General features: G+C 43.7%; 1 protein-coding gene across 8 annotated transcripts in view; it reads right to left on the bottom strand.

The window, feature by feature from the left end:
- Window positions 1-20,168, bottom strand: part of CABIN1 (calcineurin binding protein 1) — a 291,790-nt gene that overhangs the window by 52,823 nt on the left and 218,799 nt on the right. For 7 of the 8 annotated variants that reach the window (XM_073559181.1, XM_073559178.1, XM_073559183.1 and 4 more), the window contains exon 29: window positions 12,141-12,254. The exons of the other annotated variant lie outside the window; for it this stretch is intronic. In XM_073559181.1, coding sequence (XP_073415282.1) covers window positions 12,141-12,254 — 114 coding nt within the window. The remainder of the gene's footprint in view (window positions 1-12,140; window positions 12,255-20,168) is intronic. 8 annotated transcript variants of the gene reach the window in all.

The following is a 20,168-nucleotide window of genomic DNA, read 5'->3' as shown; positions in this document are numbered from 1 at the left end:
TAAAACTTTGATTTTGTCAAACCTACAGCAACCAGACCCATAACATCACATTGCTGGAATCAGAGTATCTGCATCTACATCATGTTATTCTCAGGTTAATTGGCAAAAATCTGATCACAGATTAACTTTAAAGAGGATCTTTCATCAGTGTTAGCATGTCAATCTAGTCAAATCATGGAAAAATGGCTGCAAAGCGGAATAAAACGTAGTTATTATTATATTTATTTCTCCACCCTGTTGAAGCAATAGTAGCTTGGAAAATTTAGGCTATAATTTATAATAAACCCAACTGGGTTTTACCAGAGATTTTTTCAGGGTGCGTGTACTTCTTCCCGGTATGAGGATCAACAATTATATGCAGGCGGCAAGATGAATGAGACTTCCCTCACAACGCACAAAATAATTTAGAACAGGCTTTCTTGTGTGTGACAATCGGATCTCCTTACTGAGCTCACTGCATAGCTGTCTGTGATTACAAGTAGAGTTGAGCGAATTTGTTCGGATTCGGTTGCCAAATCTGAACTTGGCATATTTGTGCCATATGGGTGCCCTATTCATGCCAAATGTATGTTTGAAGATAGGTTCCGAACATACTGCGATTAATGAAAAGACAAACTCCCAATCTTGCTGTAAACGTTAGAAATGTAAGGCACGTAGTGTTTTTTGATCAAAAAGCATAAAAGCAATCCACATCAAAGTGTACCTAAATATGGATGGTCCCTATCATTATCATGTATGGTTCCTATCACTATCATTTGAACTAGGAAAGTGAAAAGGAAACCAGCATGCAATTAAAACCTTGTGTGGAAAAGATGGGTGGGTAAGGGAGCCGCGACCCAGACAGGGCCAACCCCTATATGTGCTTAAAAAAATAGGGCTTGAAATTTCCAATACAAATAAGGCCTAGCTTGGCACATGGAGAGGTAGGACATTAGTGATAGGGACCACCCATATTTATGTACACCTTTAGAAATTTAATGACTTTTGTCCTCTTTGATCAAAAAACGCTAACTAAGTGAGAGGACCCTATTTTTTCTTTTAGCGAGTAGATTTTTCATTTCATGTCTTACAATGAATGGAGAAAGCCTGTTCTAAGCTGTTGTAGGGGGTGTGTTCTTTTTTCCTGTGTGTGTAGCTATCTTATGATTGGCCAATCTCATGCAAGGGAAGAACTGCACGCCCTGAGACAAAAATCTCTGGTAACGGCCAGTGGAACTATAACATAAATTTTAACCTAAACTTCACAAGTAGACATCTCTGCAAAGATGAGGAGAAAGTAGTAAAAACTAGGCTTTATTCACTATTTCATGATGTGGCCAGTGTAACTTTCTTTAACTGTAGAACAGGCCTGTAGAAAGGTCAGCAGACATAAAACTGCCGGAGCTTGAAGTTTGCCTGTACTCTACTCACTTGATTATTATTGCTTGCTATGAAACAATAAAGAAAATTTTCCCATGATGTGGTGAGTGCCATCATCTTCACTTCTACTACTTGGGACATTAATTGACTTTTTGTATAAATGACAGAGCCACACGGATTATCATGGCAGCTAGCGGCATGTATGGATTATACCTGTGTACATCATTGTGAATTTATGGGAGGAAGCTAAAACTTATTTCACCACACACGTGGGATTTTGTTAGTTCATCAGGTGATTGCCAGACTGTTTAGATATGCCAATTATTGAGAATCTAGTAATCCCTGGTAGTCATGTTCTCCAAAATGCACAGAGGTACTGATCAAAAACGTTGAGACTAAAAAAAGGAAAGTGGAATTAGTGTATAGAAAAGTAAAATTACAATTTTTTTTTTGTTAAGACAGTATGTACTACTATGATTTCATTTCCGCCACATGCCTCTTATCCCGGTTCTGTACCAAAGTTTGCTACATGAACTCGCAATATTACACAGGACATAGAATGAAACCTCTTTGAATATCTATATACAATGCCTACAAGTAGTATTCAACCCCCTGCAGATTTAGCAGGTTTACACATTCGGAATTAACTTGGCATTGTGACATTTGGACTGTAGATCAGCCTGGAAGTGTGAAATGCACTGCAGCAAAAAAGAATGTTATTTCTTTGTTTAATTTTTTTTTAAATTGTGAAAAGTTTATTCAGAGGGTCATTTATTATTCAACCCCTCAAACCACCAGAATTCTGTTTGGTTCCCCTAAAGTATTAAGTAGTATTTCAGGCACAAAGAACAATGAGCTTCACATGTTTGGATTAATTATCTCTTTTTCCAGCCTTTTCTGACTATTTAAGACCCTCCCCAAACTTGTGAACAGCACTCATACATGGTCAACATGGGAAAGACAAAGGAGCATTCCAAGGCCATCAGAGACAAGATCGTGGAGGGTCACAAGGCTGGCAAGGGGTACAAAACCCTTTCCAAGGAGTTGGGCCTACCTGTCTCAACTGTTGGGAGCATCATCCGGAAGTGGAAGGCTTATGGAACTACTGTTAGCCTTCCACGGCCTGGACAGCCTTTGAAAGTTTCCTCCCGTGCCGAGGCCAGGCTTGTCCGAAGAGTCAAGGCTAACCCAAGGACAACAAGGAAGGAGCTCCGGGAAGATCTCATGGCAGTGGGGACATTGGTTTCAGTCAATACCATAAGTAACGTACTCCACCGCAATGGTCTCCGTTCCAGACGAGCCCGTAATGTACCTTTACTTTCAAAGCGTCATGTCAAGGCTCGTCTACAGTTTGCTCATGATCACTTGGAGGACTCTGAGACAGACTGGTTCAAGGTTCTCTGGTCTGATGAGACCAAGATCGAGATCTTTGGTGCCAACCACACACGTGACGTTTGGAGACTGGATGGCACTGCATACGACCCCAAGAATACCATCCCTACAGTCAAGCATGGTGGTGGCAGCATCATGCTGTGGGGCCGTTTCTCAGCCAAGGGGCCTGGCCATCTGGTCCGCATCCATGGGAAGATGGATAGCACGGCCTACCTGGAGATTTTGGCCAAGAACCTCTGCTCCTCCATCAAGGATCTTAAGATGGGTCGTCATTTCATCTTCCAACAAGACAACGACCCAAAGCACACAGCCAAGAAAACCAAGGCCTGGTTCAAGAGGGAAAAAATCAAGGTGTTGGAGTGGCCTAGTCAGTCTCCTGACCTTAACCCAATTGAAAACTTGTGGAAGGAGCTCAAGATTAAAGTCCACATGAGACACCCAAAGAACCTAGATAACTTGGAGAAGATCTGCATGGAGGAGTGGGCCAAGATAACTCCAGAGACCTGTGCCGGCCTGATCAGGTCTTATAAAAGACGATTATTAGCTGTAATTGCAAACAAGGGTTATTCCACAAAATATTAAACCTAGGGGTTGAATAATAATTGACCCACACTTTTGTTTAAAATTTATTAAAATTTAACTGAGCAACATAACTTTTTGGTTTGTAAGATTTATGCATCTGTTAATAAATCCTGCTCTTGTGTGAAGTTTGAAGGCTCTAACTTATTTGCATCTTATCAAACCTGCTAAATCTGCAGGGGGTTGAATACTACTTGTAGGCACTGTATATATAATCGTCTTATGTCTGTCTGTCACCGAAATCGCGCGGCGCTGATTGGTCGCAGCCGCCACCAATCAGCGACAGGCGCAGCTGTTTGTAACGGTAAGCGACCAATCAGCGGCAGGCGCAGTCGGGCGCAGGGCTCTGTAAAAAAAAAAAAAAAAAAGAGAATTAAAAAAAAAAAAAAGAAAAGGTTATACTCACCTTCCGATGGCCTGCGAACTCCACTCCACGCGCCCGGCCTCGTGGTCCCAGTAATGCATTGCGCCTTAGACCGGAGATGACGTCACTCTCGCAAGAGCGCAACGTCATCAGCGGTGTTTCACGCAAAACATTACTGGGACCGCGAGGTCGGGTGCGTGGAGTGGAGATTGCGGGCCGTCGGAAGGTGAGTATATAACTATTTTTTATTTTAACAGAGACCATGCATACCAGGAAAGGGGGGTGTCGGAACCATGCATACCAGGAAAGGGGGGTGACGGGACCTTGCATACCAGGAAAGGGGGGTGAGGGGGACCACTCACACCAGGAAAGGGGGGTGAGGGGACCATACATAACAGCAAAAGGGGGTGAGGGGACCATGCATACCAGCAAAGGGGGGTGAGGGTGACCATGCATACCAGCAAAGGGGGGTGAGGGTGACCATGCATACCAGGATAGGGGGGTGAGGGTGACCATGCATACCAGGATTGGGGGGTGAGAGGACCATGCATATCAGGATTGGTGGGTGAGAGGACCATGCATACCAGGATAGGGGGGAGGGATACTATGCATATCAGGACTGGGGGGTGAGAGGACCATGCATATTAGGATTGGGGGGTGAATTATTGCATTATTATTAAAACTTCATAAATAAACTACATACATATTCTAGAATACCCGATGCATTAGAATCGGGCCACCATCTAGTAATGTTAATGATGAGCGAGTATACTCGTTGCTTGGGTTTTCCCGAGCATTCTCGGGTGTCCTCCGAGTATTTTGGCGTGCTCGGAGATTTAGTTTTCGTCGCCTCAGATGCATGCTGTGCGACTGCTAGACAGCCTGAATACATGTGTGGAATGCCTGTTTGTTAGGGAATTCCCACATGTATTCAGCCTGTCTGCAAGTCGCAAATCATGCAGCTGAGACGACGAAAACTAAATCTCCGAGCACAGCAAAATACTCGGAAATCACCCGAGCATGCTCGGGGACATCCGAGCAACAATAATGCTTCTCGCTTATCACTAGTTAATATCAAAAAAAGTTCCAGCAGATTGAAGATTACAGCGACTGCTCAAGTTGTGGCACTTCCCATTACCTAGCCAAGCATTGGTTTCCTGGGTAGGTGACCACCAATCTACCCATGTAGCTTCATGTACTGCACCGGTTACAGGAATCTCTAATACTACATTGCTGGCCATTTATTGTCAAAGCACGTTCCTCACAATCCAGCAGCATGAAAATACTGACGGAAGCTTCAAAATTCAAGGTACAGAAAACGTGTTGTAAAATAAACCAGAAGATTAGTAAATTGTGTGCCAACCCTGATCTGAGAGGGAATGCTGAGAAGGAGAAAAAGTACAGTACTTCCTTCCACATTACAGCATCTTACATGTGATTTGTAATCTAGATATAGAGTAATTTTATGAATACATTTAGAATCATAGAATCATAGAATCATAGAATCGTAGAGTTGGAAGGGACCTCCTGGGCCATCTGGTCCAACCCCCTGCTCAAAGCAGGATTCGCTAAATCATCCCAGTCAGATGTCTGTCCAGCCTCTGTTTGAAGACTTCCATTGAAGGAGAACTCACCACTTCTCGTGGCAGCCTGTTCCACTCATTGATCACTCTAACTGTCAAAAAGTTTTTTCTAATATCTAATCTGTGTCTCCTCCCATTCAGTTTCATCCCATTGCTTCTAGTCTTTCCTTGTGCAAATGAGAATAAAGTTGATCCTTCTACAATGTGACAGCCCTTTAGATATTTGTAGACAGCTATTAAGTCTCCTCTCAGTCTTCTCTTTTGCAAACTAAACATTCCCAAATCCTGCAACCTTTCCTCATAAGACAGGGTTTGCAGACCGGTCACCATTCTGGTCGCTCTTTTCTGAACTTGCTCCAGTTTGTTGATGTCTTTTTTAAAATGTGGTGCCCAAAACTGGACACAATATTCCAGATGAGGTCTGACCAAAGAGGAGTAGAGGGAAATAATGACTTCACGTGATCTAGACTGTATGCTTCTGTTAATACATCCTAGAATTGCATTTGCCTTTTTTGCTGCTGCATCACACTGTTGACTCATATTCAGTCTGTGATCTATTAGTATACCCAAGTCTTTTTCACATGTGCTGTCACTTAGCCCTATTCCTCCCATTCTATATATGCTTTTTCCATTTTTATTGCCCAGATGTAGTACTTTGCATTTCTCCCTGTTAAAAACCATTCTGTTAGTTGCTGCCCACTTCTCCAGTTTATTTAAATCTTTTTGAATCCTCTCTCTCTCTTCTCTAGTATTAGCTATCCCTCCTAGCTTTGTGTCATCAGCAAATTTAATCAGTTTACCCTCAATTCCTTCATCTAAATCGTTGATAAAGATGTTGAACAATACAGGGCCCAGGACAGAGCCCTGTGGTACCCCACTTGAGACATTCTTCCAACTGGATGTGCAGCCATTTACGACCACTCTTTGGGTCCGATCACTAAGCCAGTTATGAATCCACCTAACAGTTGCCTTGTCCATTCCATACTTAATCATTTTTTCAATAAGGATTGTATGAGAGACTTTGTCAAATGCTTTGCTGAAGTCAAGATATACTATATCTACAGCATTTCCTTGATCCACCCAATCAGTGATACCGTCATAGAAGGAAATTAAGTTAGTCTGACATGACTTATTAGTTACAAACCCATGCTGACTCTGCTTAATCACTTCATTCTTATCCAGGTATTGACATACATGTTGTTTAATAATTTGTTCAAAGATCTTTCCTGGTATAGAAGTCAGACTCACCGGCCTATAGTTACCTGGGTCCACCTTCTTCCCCTTTTTGAAGATAGGAACAACATTTGCTCTTCTCCAGTCTTCTGGCACTTCTCCTGTTCTCCAAGAATTTTCAAAGATTATAGAGAGGGGTTCAAAAATTTCTTCTGCTATCTCCTTCAGTACTCTGGGGTGTAATTCATCTGGACCTGGAGACTTGAATTCATTTAGGCTAGCTAAGTGTTTCCTCACTATCTTTCTGTTTATAGATATCCTGGATTCTTCTATTCCCTTAATAGGACAGTGAATAACAGTTGATGTTACATTTCCTTTCTGAGAGAAAACAGATGCAAAATAGGAATTTAAAAGTTCAGCCTTCTCAACATCCTGTCTTACCATTTCATCATTTTCATCCTGTAAAAATCCTATAGCATCTTTGACTTTTCTTTTACTTTTGACATATCCCCAAAATCCTTTAGTTATTTCATTGCTAACTTGGTATGCTGAGATATAGCTGGGCTTAAGTCGGGAGCTGTGCACAGTTTTGCTGGTTATTATCTGAAACAGTCAGCAATCTTGATTTAAGGGGGTTGTCCGATAAAAATAAGATATCACCTATCCCACAGGAAGGATGACGACTTGTGGATAAATAGAGATCTGGCACCGATCGGCAATAAGAGGTACTTTATCCATGTTAGAATGGACTGGTAGTGAGTTTTCTCAACATCTGCGCCATTCTTTCCCTACGGGGCTGGGCTCGGCTTTTTTCGTCGGCCCCACAGAGAATGAATAAACATATTGGCTGTTCATCAGCACTGCGATATAAAGCCTAATGGGGGCTTAAAAGGTCCCTTTGGCTCATATGAAAACACCAACGCAAGACCTGTCAGAGATTTTGCATTGGGGTCCACCAGCTCCAAGTTACACCAATGGCTTCCAGCATCTCATAACTATCTTCTGACTGGAGACCAAACTTCTAGGTTGCCAACCTGTGCTACGTGTTTGGTATGTCTATTTCAGTATGTCTTGGCAGTAGGAGGAAATTGGAGAACCCAGAGGAAACCCAAAAAGGGAAATCATACAAATTCCTTGCAGGTGTTGTCCTTGACCACTGAGCCAACAAGTGATATATTGTCAATACATTACCCTATGAAAATCTGTGTGAAAGTATGTGCTGATATGGCCATAGAAGGCCATGCAAAGGTTTGCAAAAGGGCCTGCTATCATTCAATTTTGGGACCCATCCACAACTTGGTGGAAAGTATGAACAGACTTTGTGGATTTGTGCATGGGAAAACCACCACAGATTCTTCCTTTTACTCGTATAGCAAAGAAAAACCAGACTTTCACTGTACCTGGTGCCATCACCAATACAGCAGGTGTTAGAGGACAGAAGTTGGTGTCTGCTCTTATGGCATCAGCTTTACATAATCCTAGTCTAAAATGTGTTATAATAAAGCGATCCCTGAAATCAAAAAGTAAATAAAATACAGTTAAGACGTATTAGCAGGTTTCCACTCCAATATTTAAGCCGTCATACTGAAGATCCCAATGCAGACATATGCTCCAGACAAAAACAAATTCACTCTCAATAAAATCGACAACAGAAGGCTTTTACTAAAGCCAACATCTTCGAAGCATTTCCAGGGCTGATAAAACGTATCCACTGTGTGGCTGAGTGAGCACAATTTCTTAGGAACGTGAAACTTCTTGCCAAACACACGAGGCAGACTTTCCCTAAAAGGACAGGGGGTTCTTACCAAGTAAGGCTTTGTTCACATCGGTAATTTAGTCAGATATGACAGCAAGAAAACCTCTGCAATATTCCTGCCCAGAAATGATAGAAACCACCACTGAAATACAAGATACCCTATGAGTCAATCAGAAGAGAAATAAGGTTATTGCGTAGTGTCGCAATGTGGATGAGTCTTATCTGGTTTTCTTGTGTTGCTTCTCTTTACTTAGGAGAATCCTGATAGCAATTCCCTAATGATGAGAATTAAAGGGGTTGTGTCCACCTTTGGGAAAAATTTCAATTATTTTTTCTAAGTCTACAGTACAGATCAAAAGTTTGGACACACCTTCTCATTCAAAGAGTTTTCTTTATTTTCATGACTATGAAAATTGTAGATTCACTATGAAGGCATCAAAACTATGAATTAACACATGTGGAATTATATAATTAACAAAAAAGTGTGAAACAACTGAAAATATGTCTTATGTTCTAGGTTCTTCAAAGTAGCCACCTTTAGCTTTGATTACTGCTTTGCACACTCTTGGCATTCTCTTGATGAGCTTCAAGAGGTAGTCACCGCAAATGGTTTTCACTTCACAGGTGTGCCCTGTCAGGTTTAATAAGTGGGATTTCTTGCCTTATAAATAGGGTTGGGACCATCAGTTGTGTTGTGCAGAAGTCTGGCGGATACACAGCTGATAGTCCTACTGAATAGACTGTTAGAATTTGTATTATGGCAAGAAAAAAGCAGCTAAGAAAAACGAGTGGCCATCATTACTTTAAGAAATGAAGGTCAGTCAGTCCGAAAAATTGGGAAAACTTTGAGAGTGTCCCCAAGTGCAGTGGCAAAAACCATCAAGCGCTACAAAGAAACTGGCTCACATGAGGACCGCCCCAGGAAAGTAAGACCAAGAGTCACCTCTGCTGCGGAGGATAAGTTCATCCGAGTCACCAGCCTCAGAAATCGCAGGTTAACAGCAGCTCAGATTAGAGACCAGGTCAATGCCACACAGAGTTCTAGCAGCAGACACATCTCTACAACAACTGTTAAGAGGAGACTTTGTGCAGCAGGCTTTCATGGTAAAATAGCTGCTAGGAAACCACTGCTAAGGACAGGCAACAAGCAGAAGAGACTTGTTTGGGCTAAGGAACACAAGGAATGGACATTAGACCAGTGGAAATCTGTGCTTTGGTCTGATGAGTCCAAATTTGAGATCTTTGGCTCCAACTATCGTGTCTTTGTGCGACGCAGAAAAGGTGAACGGATGGACTCTACATACCTGGTTCCCACTGTGATTAATGGTGTAGGAGGTGTGTTGGTGTGGGGGTGTTTTGCTGATGACAATGTTGGGGAGTTATTAAAAATTGAAGGCATACTGAACCAGCATGGCTACCACAGCATCTTGCAGTGGCATGCTATTCCATCCAGTTTGCGTTTAGTTGGACCATCATTTATTTTTCAACAGGACAATGACCCCAAACACAGCTCCAGGCTGTGTAAGGGCTATTTGACCAAGAAGGAGAGTGATGGGATGCTACGCCAGATGACCTGGCCTCCACAGTCACCAGACCTGAACCCAATCGAGATGGTTTGGGGTGACCTGGGCCGCAGAGTGAAGGCAAAAGGGCATCAAGTGCTAAGCACCTCTGGGAACTCCTTCAAGACTGTTGGAAGACCATTTCCGGTGACTACTTCTTGAAGCTCATCAAGAGAATGCCAAGAGAGTGTGCAAAGCAGTAATCAAAGAAAAAAGGTGGCTACTTTGAAGAACCTAGAATATAAGACATATTTTCGGTTGTTTCACACTTTTTTGTTAATTATATAATTCCACATGTGTTAATTCATAGTTTTGATGCCTTCAGAGTGAATCTACAATTTTCATAGTCATGAAAATAAAGAAAACTCTTTGAATGAGGTGTGTCCAAACTTTTGGTCTGTACTGTATGTTCACATGTCCAGTAGTCATGCTTTAGAATGGATCCAGCCGCAATCTGTTGTGCAACTTTTTAGTCTGTTTTTCAAAAACTAATCTCTGCTGGATCCATTCTTTTTACCATTTTAGTCTATTGACAACGGATCCGTTAATTAGCCATCTGGAGTTCACCAATTTCTAACGGATCCGTTTGTTTGCTTGCTGGATCCGTTAGAAATGTAAGACAACAGATGGTTAATCGATGGATCTGTTGTCAGTTCAGAGTTGGGTGGAATAAAGGCAATTCTGGCAGCCAAATAGGAAAGGGTTTGTAGCAGGGACGTAGAATACAACCAGCAGCGAAATTCTAGAACCAGTGGAAACGGCTGGCTGAGTCCTGCTTCAACGCTGCTTTACAACGAATTGCCAGGGAGGCAGCGCTGACAAAACTCTAGCAAATCATGTGACTCACACACATAATAATATAAGGCTGATGGGGGAACCGGAGGAGGTGAAAGGGAAAGATCGTGAAAATTTCTTGGAAAAGTGGCTCCAGGACACCTTTGGTAAAAGAGGCCCTCAGTCCTTTGCTTGCAGTGAAGAGAGCTTATAGGATCCCTACAAGACCCGGGCCAGCGACGATTAGCCTGGGGAAAACAACGCCACCAAAACTTGCCACCCACTAATTAGCAGATTACGACTGCAGTTATAAAACAGATTTTTGGCATATTAAAAAAATGTGTAAACCACTAAATTGGGCTTGTTAGGAAGGGATCAATAAATACATGGTGGCGGTCTGTGGTTTCGGGAAGGGGGGGTGGGTTAGGGAAGCTGACAGGTTCCCTTTAACTGGCGATCTGCAAGTGAGCTCAGTCTGATGATCCAATGGAAGAGTTTGTAACTCCTATATTTGTCTTTTTTTTTTTTTTTTAGTTTCTCCCATTTGATTTATGACCGCAGACTACATCAAGATTGCATGTCGAGGGAAACAAAGAGACTGTACAGAACACAACGAGGGCATGATTTGTGTGCCCACCGAGCCAGCAGAGAGTACCGGGACTGCCAAAGCAGCCAGCATAGAGTACCGGGGCTGGCAACGCAGCCAGCAGAGTACCGGGACTACCAACGAAGCCAGCATAGAGTATCGGGGCTGGCAACGTAGCCAGCAGAGAGTACCGGGACTACCAACGCAGCCAGCAGAGAGTACCGGGACTGCCAACGCAGCCAGCAGAGAGTACCGGGACTGCCAACGCAGCCAGCAGAGAGTACCGGGACTACCAACGAAGCCAGCAGAGAGTACCGGGACTACCAACGAAGCCAGCAGAGAGTACCGGGAGTTCCAACGCAGCCAGCAGAGAGTACCGGGACTGCCAACGCAGCCAGCAGAGAGAACCGGGGCTACAAACGCAGCCAGCAGAGTACCGGGACTGCCAACGCAGCCAGCAGAGAGTACCGGGGCTGCCAAAGCAGCCAGCAGAGAGTACCGGGGCTGCCAAAGCAGCTAGCAGAGAGTACCGGGACTGCCAAAGCAGCCAGCAGAGTGTACCGGGACTGCCAAAGCAGCCAGCAGAGAGTACCGGGACCGCCAACGCAGCCAGCAGAGCTGAGAATGACAGCGGACTAGACATACTGCGCAATACAAGAAAAGCAGAATATACATAAAAGGCTCACAACTATAGGATGAAGAGTGACATTGCTGGGATCTAGGTTTCTTGCTTACACATCCACCCATTATAGCATGGTAGTGGCTAATTAGAAGCACATGTAGGGTTTCCTCCTGCCACACTGCCGCCTCCCAAGTTGACCATCTGGTTTACCTCTATCTAAAGTGCAGACAGCGCAGAGAAATCCAGATAACTTCAGAAGCATGATAATGCAATACTAGCTACATTTCATGGGACTGCCGACATTCTCACGGTTTTGGTAGCCAGTTATCACACAGATGACTTGTGCACACACTTGCATCCTTCCCACCCATGACGATACACATAACTTACGTTGAAGAAATTAGTCTTGTTCCTCTCGTAGAAGAGCCCCTGTGCTGGCATGTGCTTCAGCTGCTGCCACGGGATACTGCTGCCTAGCAACACGTCTCTGGCCCACTGTAAGTTCTGTGGAGACAACAGGCAGGATGAAGCAGGGATGCTGCTGTGGGTATATGCTGCGCACACATATAGATCAGTGGAAGGCTCCAGCTAGTGACACCAAACATTAGCAGGTATGACTAATACGGTACCAAGTTATGTGAAGAAGGCGACCGGTCAGAGGTGCCGGACAATGAGTCAGACGTTAGGAGACTAAAGAAAACTCCCTGGTGTATTCTTCCAAGTCATCTAATTAATGAAATCATCCCCTGAGAAATGGAGGGGGCCACGATACACATCACACGCACTTTTGCAGCATAGTGGGTGACTATACTCTGCTCCACAGGAGGAGGAGACCAATGTAGTCACCTGCTGGCGGCTGCGCTTATTGCCAAGCAACTGGCCAACCTGGAGGACCCCTGTCCGAAATAATCATTAGGAAGGCTAAACATGCGTGCACTTAGCGCACACGGCCATAGGTTACTAAGCATAATCACTGCATGCTGAAGAGAAGGGCTACAACCCCGTTACAATGTGTCACCGTCTCAAGATCTTTGCTGGTTACGTGAATTCCATGGTTTACATGCAGAGGCTACAAAGTTGTACCTAGCTACGATCACTCACATTATTTGTATCCTCTAAATCACTCTTGTGTTGTGCTAATTTCATACAATTAAATACAAACACATGGGCCATGCACATAGTGAACAAGTCTGTAGGACAGTGTTCACACCACCAAAAGACTAAAACACAGAAAAACACAGTAAAACAAATGTATAAAAATACTCTGTTGTAAAGAAGTAACAGTAAACAGCAAGTGCCAGTAAAAAGATGATAAAAAACAGGTTATTTGGTTGATACATTTTTTGCAAAAAATGTATATCAAGCCGCTCTACCAAACGTCAAGGTAACCCATCAGGGCAGTCCCTAACTGATGTATTTAAAAACCTGACCATGTGTATGGTTCCTATATTAGCAGGATTCAGACAGGTAATGTCCGATGTGGACACGCTGCCTCCCTTGTGGGCCATGCACATAAAGGCCTTTAGTTTCCTACAATGTATTAGTGGAAGTAGAATTTACCAGCCTAGAGTTTGAGCTGTCTAGTTTCAGGCGGTGTCAGCTATAGTTCTGCCTTCGGCGTGTGTTTCTGACTCTGGTATATCCTGATTTGTCCTGCTGTGATCCCTGACTTGTCACGTGTCTGTTTATTCCCTCTGACTGTCCCGATTCAGTGTTTCCCTGTAAGTTTGTTGACTCCCTGGTTTTGACTTGGCTTGCATTCGGACTTGCTTCTGTCTTTTCCGCTTCCGACCATTGCTGATCCCCTGGCTTGTTTCTGACCACGTGTACTGCTGTGACCTCTGTCTCTTCTGCTCCTGACTACTTCTGACTCAGCTCGTCTGACAACTCTTTCGCCACCTGGTGGCACTTGTGCTGCTGCTTAGTGTTGCTACGCTGTGTGTGCAACCTCTCTTCCCTCACCAGCACCCCCTGGTGGAGGTTGCGCTATACTGCACTGCAGTAGCATAACAGGGCTACTCTTATCCCAAGCACCCATTCTCATACCCTATACTTCTCACGACACTCTAGATCACGTTCACGGGTTATTATGATGTGGGATATGGCACTGAAAAGGGAAAAAAAGTTTTCACTGCAATGTGGTGGGCAATATTTGAAAATGTGAATGTCGCCTTACAGAAGCTGGACATGAAGAGTGATACAATTTTATCCACTTCCTCCATAATACTGGTCCACATTTATTAAAGGTGGCATATTTAACGCCAAATCTTTTGTGCACTTCGACCCCAGCACTCCATATTTATAAAGTAGAACAACGTAATGATACATTTTTAGGCATAGTACTACACTTCTTAATGCTAGATATGAGACCAATATGTCAAATGTTGCAGAAGTTTGTGCAAGTTGTGACTTTTTAATGTATGTTAATTGGCAAGCTTCCCAATGTTAGAAGAGAACTGGAGCCTAATGTGTCAAATGTTACACGTTAAGGTAGAATAAAACATTGATTCATTTCACTTCTCCATGTCCGACAAGGGAATGTCACAATTTTCGCAAACGCAATAATACATGTTCCTCTATGTCTGTGTAAAGATTTTCAATCTCTAGATGTAGATAAGAATGTTACCATTAACTGACAACTTGGAAATGTTGAGGAATTGACATATAAAATATATTAAGATAAAAGGACAAGGAAAACCTATTTAATTACAGAATGCATGCCATGCATGAATGATAGGTACTGGAACAGTCAATTGGGACAGTCAGATCTTCCTTTTCTTTCTATTTGAAAGGGGTTGTCCAGGGCTTTTATATTGATAGCCTATCCATAGGATAGGTCATTAACATCAGATCAGGGTATCAAGGTTGGGGGGGCGACGCCAGACACCCCCGCCGGATGTGCTGAGTTGCGGAGTCAACAGAATAGTGGCCGCGGCCAGGTACTGCACATCTGGCCCCCTATTCGAATCAATAGGGGGCTGATATGCAGTACCTGACTGCATCCATTATGCAGTTGCAATGTACTGTACAACTCTGCAGTTCCGGCTGGCACCAGGAACAGCTGAAGGGCAAACATCTGAAAACATATGAAAGAGACAAAGTAAGCAGCCAAGGTGTCTCATTAGTTTATGCTGCCTTCGGGTATGTTGTGTAGTAAGACTGGTGACAGATTCCCTTTAAATATGTCTTCTAATCTGTGTTTCCACTGGCTGAACTCAATGATATGTCTCACACTAGTCTACGGCCTCTAGCATCTACCTAAATTTTGTGATTCTGATGTCCCTTTGCCATGCATTCCTACATCTTCCCACCATCTCGGGAAGAGGCGTTGCACACTGTCCTTGTGGCTGGGGATGTGTTCCTGTTAACAAAACAAACCAGTGTCAAATAATAAACTGTGTACAGTATGTCGGCCAAAGCATTTGTACAGCAAACATCCAGACAAACCACTCTGAGCCCACAAAGAAATAATGCTGCATGATTGCCTGCAACTAAGACACATGCAAGCTGCCAGCCAAACTGTGAGGCGTTGTAGATCAGGGCTCCCGTGTCTCCTTATTTCCTCATCCCAGTGGGGCTATGGTGGCGGTTCAGCTTTCCCTAAATCACATCAACAAAGTTCTCAATAAGCACTGGGAACAGAAGGGTCTAACATGTGAAGATAAAATTGTAAAAACAAGCACCAAACCCTCACCAAATGATAGAAGATGGAATTCTCAGTAAAGGGTAATCATGGATTTATTTCTTTTCTTTTCAGATTAGATAGAAATGTCAGTAAAGTGAGAGCAAGCAGGACCAGATTTATACAGATGAAACCAATGGGGACACACACTCTGACTCCTTAATGCTTGCCATAAACAAATTGATTTTAGATGTAAAAACCAGGAACGTAAAAAATGCCAATTATCACCCTCAATCCTTCAGCAAATGTCAGTGTAAATGAGGATCAAGCTCTCTGGATTTCAACATTCCTGATCGTATATTGTGCTATCATGCAAGTTCATGATTACGGGGCCCTACAGCTATAGTAAATATTATATATACAGTGCCTACAAGTAGTATTCAACCCCCTGCAGATTTAGCAGGTTTACACATTGGGAATTAACTTGGCATTGTGACATTTAGACTGTAGATCAGCCTGGAAGTGTGAAATGCACTGCAGCAAAAAAGAATGTTATTTCTTTGTTTAATTTTTTTTTAAATTGTGAAAAGTTTATTCAGAGGGTCATTTATTATTCAACCCCTCAAACCACCAGATTTCTGTTTGGTTCCCCTAAAGTATTAAGAAGTATTTCAGGCACAAAGAACAATGAGCTTCACATGTTTGGATTAATTATCTCTTTTTCCAGCCTTTTCTGACTATTTAAGACCCTCCCCAAACTTGTGAACAGCACTCATACATGGTCAACATGGGAAAGACAAAGGAGCATTCCAAGGCCATCAGAGACAAGATCGTGGAGGGTCACAAGGCTTGCAAGGGGTACAAAACCCTTTCCAAGGAGTTGGGCCTACCTGTCTCCACTGTTGGGAGCATCATCCGGAAGTGGAAGGCTTATGGAACTACTGTTAGCCTTCCACAGCTTGGACAGCCTTTGAAAGTTTCCTCCCGTGCCGAGGCCAGGCTTGTCTGAAGAGTCAAGGCTAACCCAAGGACAACAAGGAAGGAGCTCCGGGAAGATCTCATGGCAGTGGGGACATTGGTTTCAGTCAATACCATAAGTAACGTACTCCACCGCAATGGTCTCCATTCCAGACGAGCCTGTAAGGTACCTTTACTTTCAAAGCGTCATGTCAAGGCTCGTCTACAGTTTGCTCATGATCACTTGGAGGACTCTGAGACAGACTGGTTCAAGGTTCTCTGGTCTGATGAGACCAAGATCGAGAGCTTTGGTGCCAACCACACACGTGACGTTTTGAGACTGGATGGCACTGCATACGACCCCAAGAATACCATCCCTACAGTCAAGCATCGTGGTGGCAGCATCATGCTGTGGGGCTGTTTCTCAGCCAAGGGGCCTGGCCATCTGGTCCGCATCCATGGGAAGATGGATAGCACGGCCTACCTGGAGATTTTGGCCAAGAACCTCCGCTCCTCCATCAAGGATCTTAAGATGGGTCGTCATTTCATCTTCCAACAAGACAACGACCCAAAGCACACAGACAAGAAAACCAAGGCCTGGTTCAAGAGGCAAAAAATCAAGGTGTTGGAGTGGCCTAGTCAGTCTCCTGACCTTAACCCAATTGAAAACTTGTGGAAGGAGCTCAAGATTAAAGTCCACATGAGACACCCAAAGAACCTAGATAACTTGGAGAAGATCTGCATGGAGGAGTGGGCCAAGATAACTCCAGAGACCTGTGCCGGCCTGATCAGGTCTTATAAAAGACGATTATTAGCTGTAATTGCAAACAAGGGTTATTCCACAAAAAATTAAACCTAGGGGTTGAATAATAATTGACCCACACTTTTACGTTTAAAATTTATTAAAATTTAACTGAGCAACATAACTTTTTGGTTTGTAAGATTTATGCATCTGTTAATAAATCCTGCTCTTGTGTGAAGTTTGAAGGCTCTAACTTATTTGCATCTTATCAAACCTGCTAAATCTGCAGGGGGTTGAATACTACTTGTAGGCACTGTATGTGTGTGTATATATATATATATATATATATATATATATATATATACACACACACACACACACACACACATACCGTATACTGTACACACACACATATACATTATATATACATACACACATATTATATTATATATCAAATTACAGGCTGATCCAACTTCAGTGGAAATGCCTCATGACAAGGAAAAGATGCTCAGTATTGTGTGTGGCCTCCATGTACCTGTATGACCTCCCTACTGTACAATGCCTGGGCATGCTCCTGATGAGGCAGCAGCTGTTCTCCTCAGGGATCTCCTCCCAGACCTGGACTAAAGCATCTGCCAACTCCTGGACAGTCTGTGGTGCAATGTGACGTTGGTGGATGGAGCGAGACATGATGTCCCAGACGTGCTCAATCAGATTCAGGTCTGGGGAACGGTCGGGCCAGTCCATAGCTTCAATGCCTTCATCTTGCAGGAACTGCTGACACACTCCAGCCACATGAGGGCTGGCATTGTCCTGCATTAGGAGGAACCCAGGGCCAACCGCACCAGCATATGGTCTCACAAAGGGTCTGAGGATCTTATCTCGGTACCTAATGGCAGTCAGGCTACCTCTGGCGAGCACATGGAGGGCTGTGCGGCCCTCCAAAGAAATGCCACCCCACACCATTACTGACCCACTGCCAAACTGGTCATGCTGAAGGATGTTGCAGGCAGCAGATCGCTCTCCACGGCGCCTCCAGACTCTGTCACGTCTGTCACATGTGCTCAGTGTGAACCTGCTGTCATCTGTGAAGAGCACAGGGGGCCAGTGGCTAATTTGCCAATCCTGGTAATCTGTGGCAAATGCCAACTGTCCTGCACGGTGTTGGGCTGTGAGCACAACTCCCCATCTGTGGACGTCGGGCACTCAGACCATTCTCATGGAGTCGGTTTCTAACCGTTTGTGCATACATATGCACATTTGTGGCCTGCTGGAGGTCATTTTGCAGGGCTCTGGCAGTGCTCCTCCTGTTCCTCCTTGCACAAAGGTGGAGGTAGCGGTCCTGCTGTTGGGTTGTTGCCCTCCTACGGCCCCCTTCTCGTCTCCTGGTGTACTGGCCTGTCTCCTGGTAGCGCCTCCAGCCTCTGGACACTACGCTGACAGACACAGCAAACCTTCTTGCCACAGCTCGCATTGATGTGCCATCCTGGATGAGCTGCACTACCTGAGCCACTTGTGTGGGTTGTAGAGTCGTCTCATGTTACTACGAGTGTGAAAGCACAACCAACATTCCAAAGTGACCAAAACATCAGCCAGAAAGCACTGGTCGTCCCCATATGCAGAACCACTCCTTTATTGAGGGTGTCTTGATAATTGCCAATAATCTCCATCTGTTGTCTATTCCATTTGCACAACAGCATGTGAAATTGATTGTCAATCAGTCTTGCTTCCTAAGTGGACAGTTTGATTTCACAGAATTTTGATTTACTTGGAGTTATATTCTGTTGTTTAAGTGTTCCCATTATTTTTTGAGCAGTGTGTGTGTGTACATATATATATATATATATATATAAAACTGTAGACTATATCCCAACAGCTATGATTTATATAACAAAATAACTGTAATATGTATGCCAACAGCTACAGTAAGAGAAATGATTATTTGATCCCTTCCTGATTTTGTAAGTTTGCCCACTGACAAAGACATGAACAGTAAGAGTAGGTTAGTTTTAACACTGAGAGATAGAATACCAAAAATAAAATCCAGAAAATCACATTGTATAAATTCTATAAATTTATTTGCATTTTGCAGTGAGAAATAAGTACTGTACTAACCAGTAAGAGTTCTGGCTACTACAGTCCAGTTAACTGCTCCTAATCAATTCGTTACCTGCATTAAAGACAGCTGTCTTACATAGTCAGCTTTATAAAAGACTCCTGTCCACAGACTCAAGTAATCAGTCAGACTCTAACCTTTACATGGACAAGACCATAGACCTGCCCAAAGCTGGAATGGGCTACAAAACCATAAGACGCTGGGTGAGAAGGAGACAACTGTTGGTGCAATAGTAAGAAAATGGAAGAAATTCAAAATGACTATCAATCAACATAGATCTGGGTCACCATGCAAAATCTCACCTCGTGGGCTATCCTTGATCACGAGGAAGGTGAGAGATCAGCCTAAAACTACACGGGGGGGGGGACTTGTTAAAGATCTCAAGGCAGCTGGGACCACAGTCACCAAGAAAACATTGGTAACACATTACGCCGTAAAGATTTAAAATCCTGCAGTGCCCACAAGGTCACCCTGCTCAAGGAGGCACATGTGCAGGCATGTCTGAAGTTTACCACTGAACACCTGGATGATTCTGTGAGTGATTTGGAGAATGTGCATTGGTCAGATGAGACAAAAATTGAGCTCTTTGGCATTAACTCAAATCACCGTGTTTGGAGGAAGAGAAATGCTGCCTATAAACCAAAAAACACTATCCCCACTGTCATGCACGGAGTTGGAAACATTATGTTTTGGGGGTGTTTCTCTGCTAAGGGCACAGGACTACTTCACTACATCAATGGGAGAATGGATGGAGCCATGTACCGTAAAATCCTGAGTGACAACCTCCTTCTCTCCGCCAGGACATTAAAAATGGATCATGGCTGGGTCTTCCAGCAAGACAATGACCCAAAACATACAGCCAAGGCAACAATGGAGTGGCTCAAAAACAAGCACATTAAGGTCATGGAGTGGCCTAGCCAGTCTCCAGACCTTAGTCCCATAGAAGACTTATGGAGGGAGATGAAGCTCCAAGTTGCCAGG

Source organism: Dendrobates tinctorius, unplaced genomic scaffold, assembly GCF_039654945.1.
Source record: "Dendrobates tinctorius isolate UK_male_01 unplaced genomic scaffold, ASM3965494v1 ptg000265l, whole genome shotgun sequence".
NCBI lineage: Eukaryota > Metazoa > Chordata > Amphibia > Anura > Dendrobatidae > Dendrobates > Dendrobates tinctorius.
The sequence above is the reverse complement of the archived record's forward strand: the minus strand, read 5'-3'. Positions and strand labels throughout refer to the sequence as shown.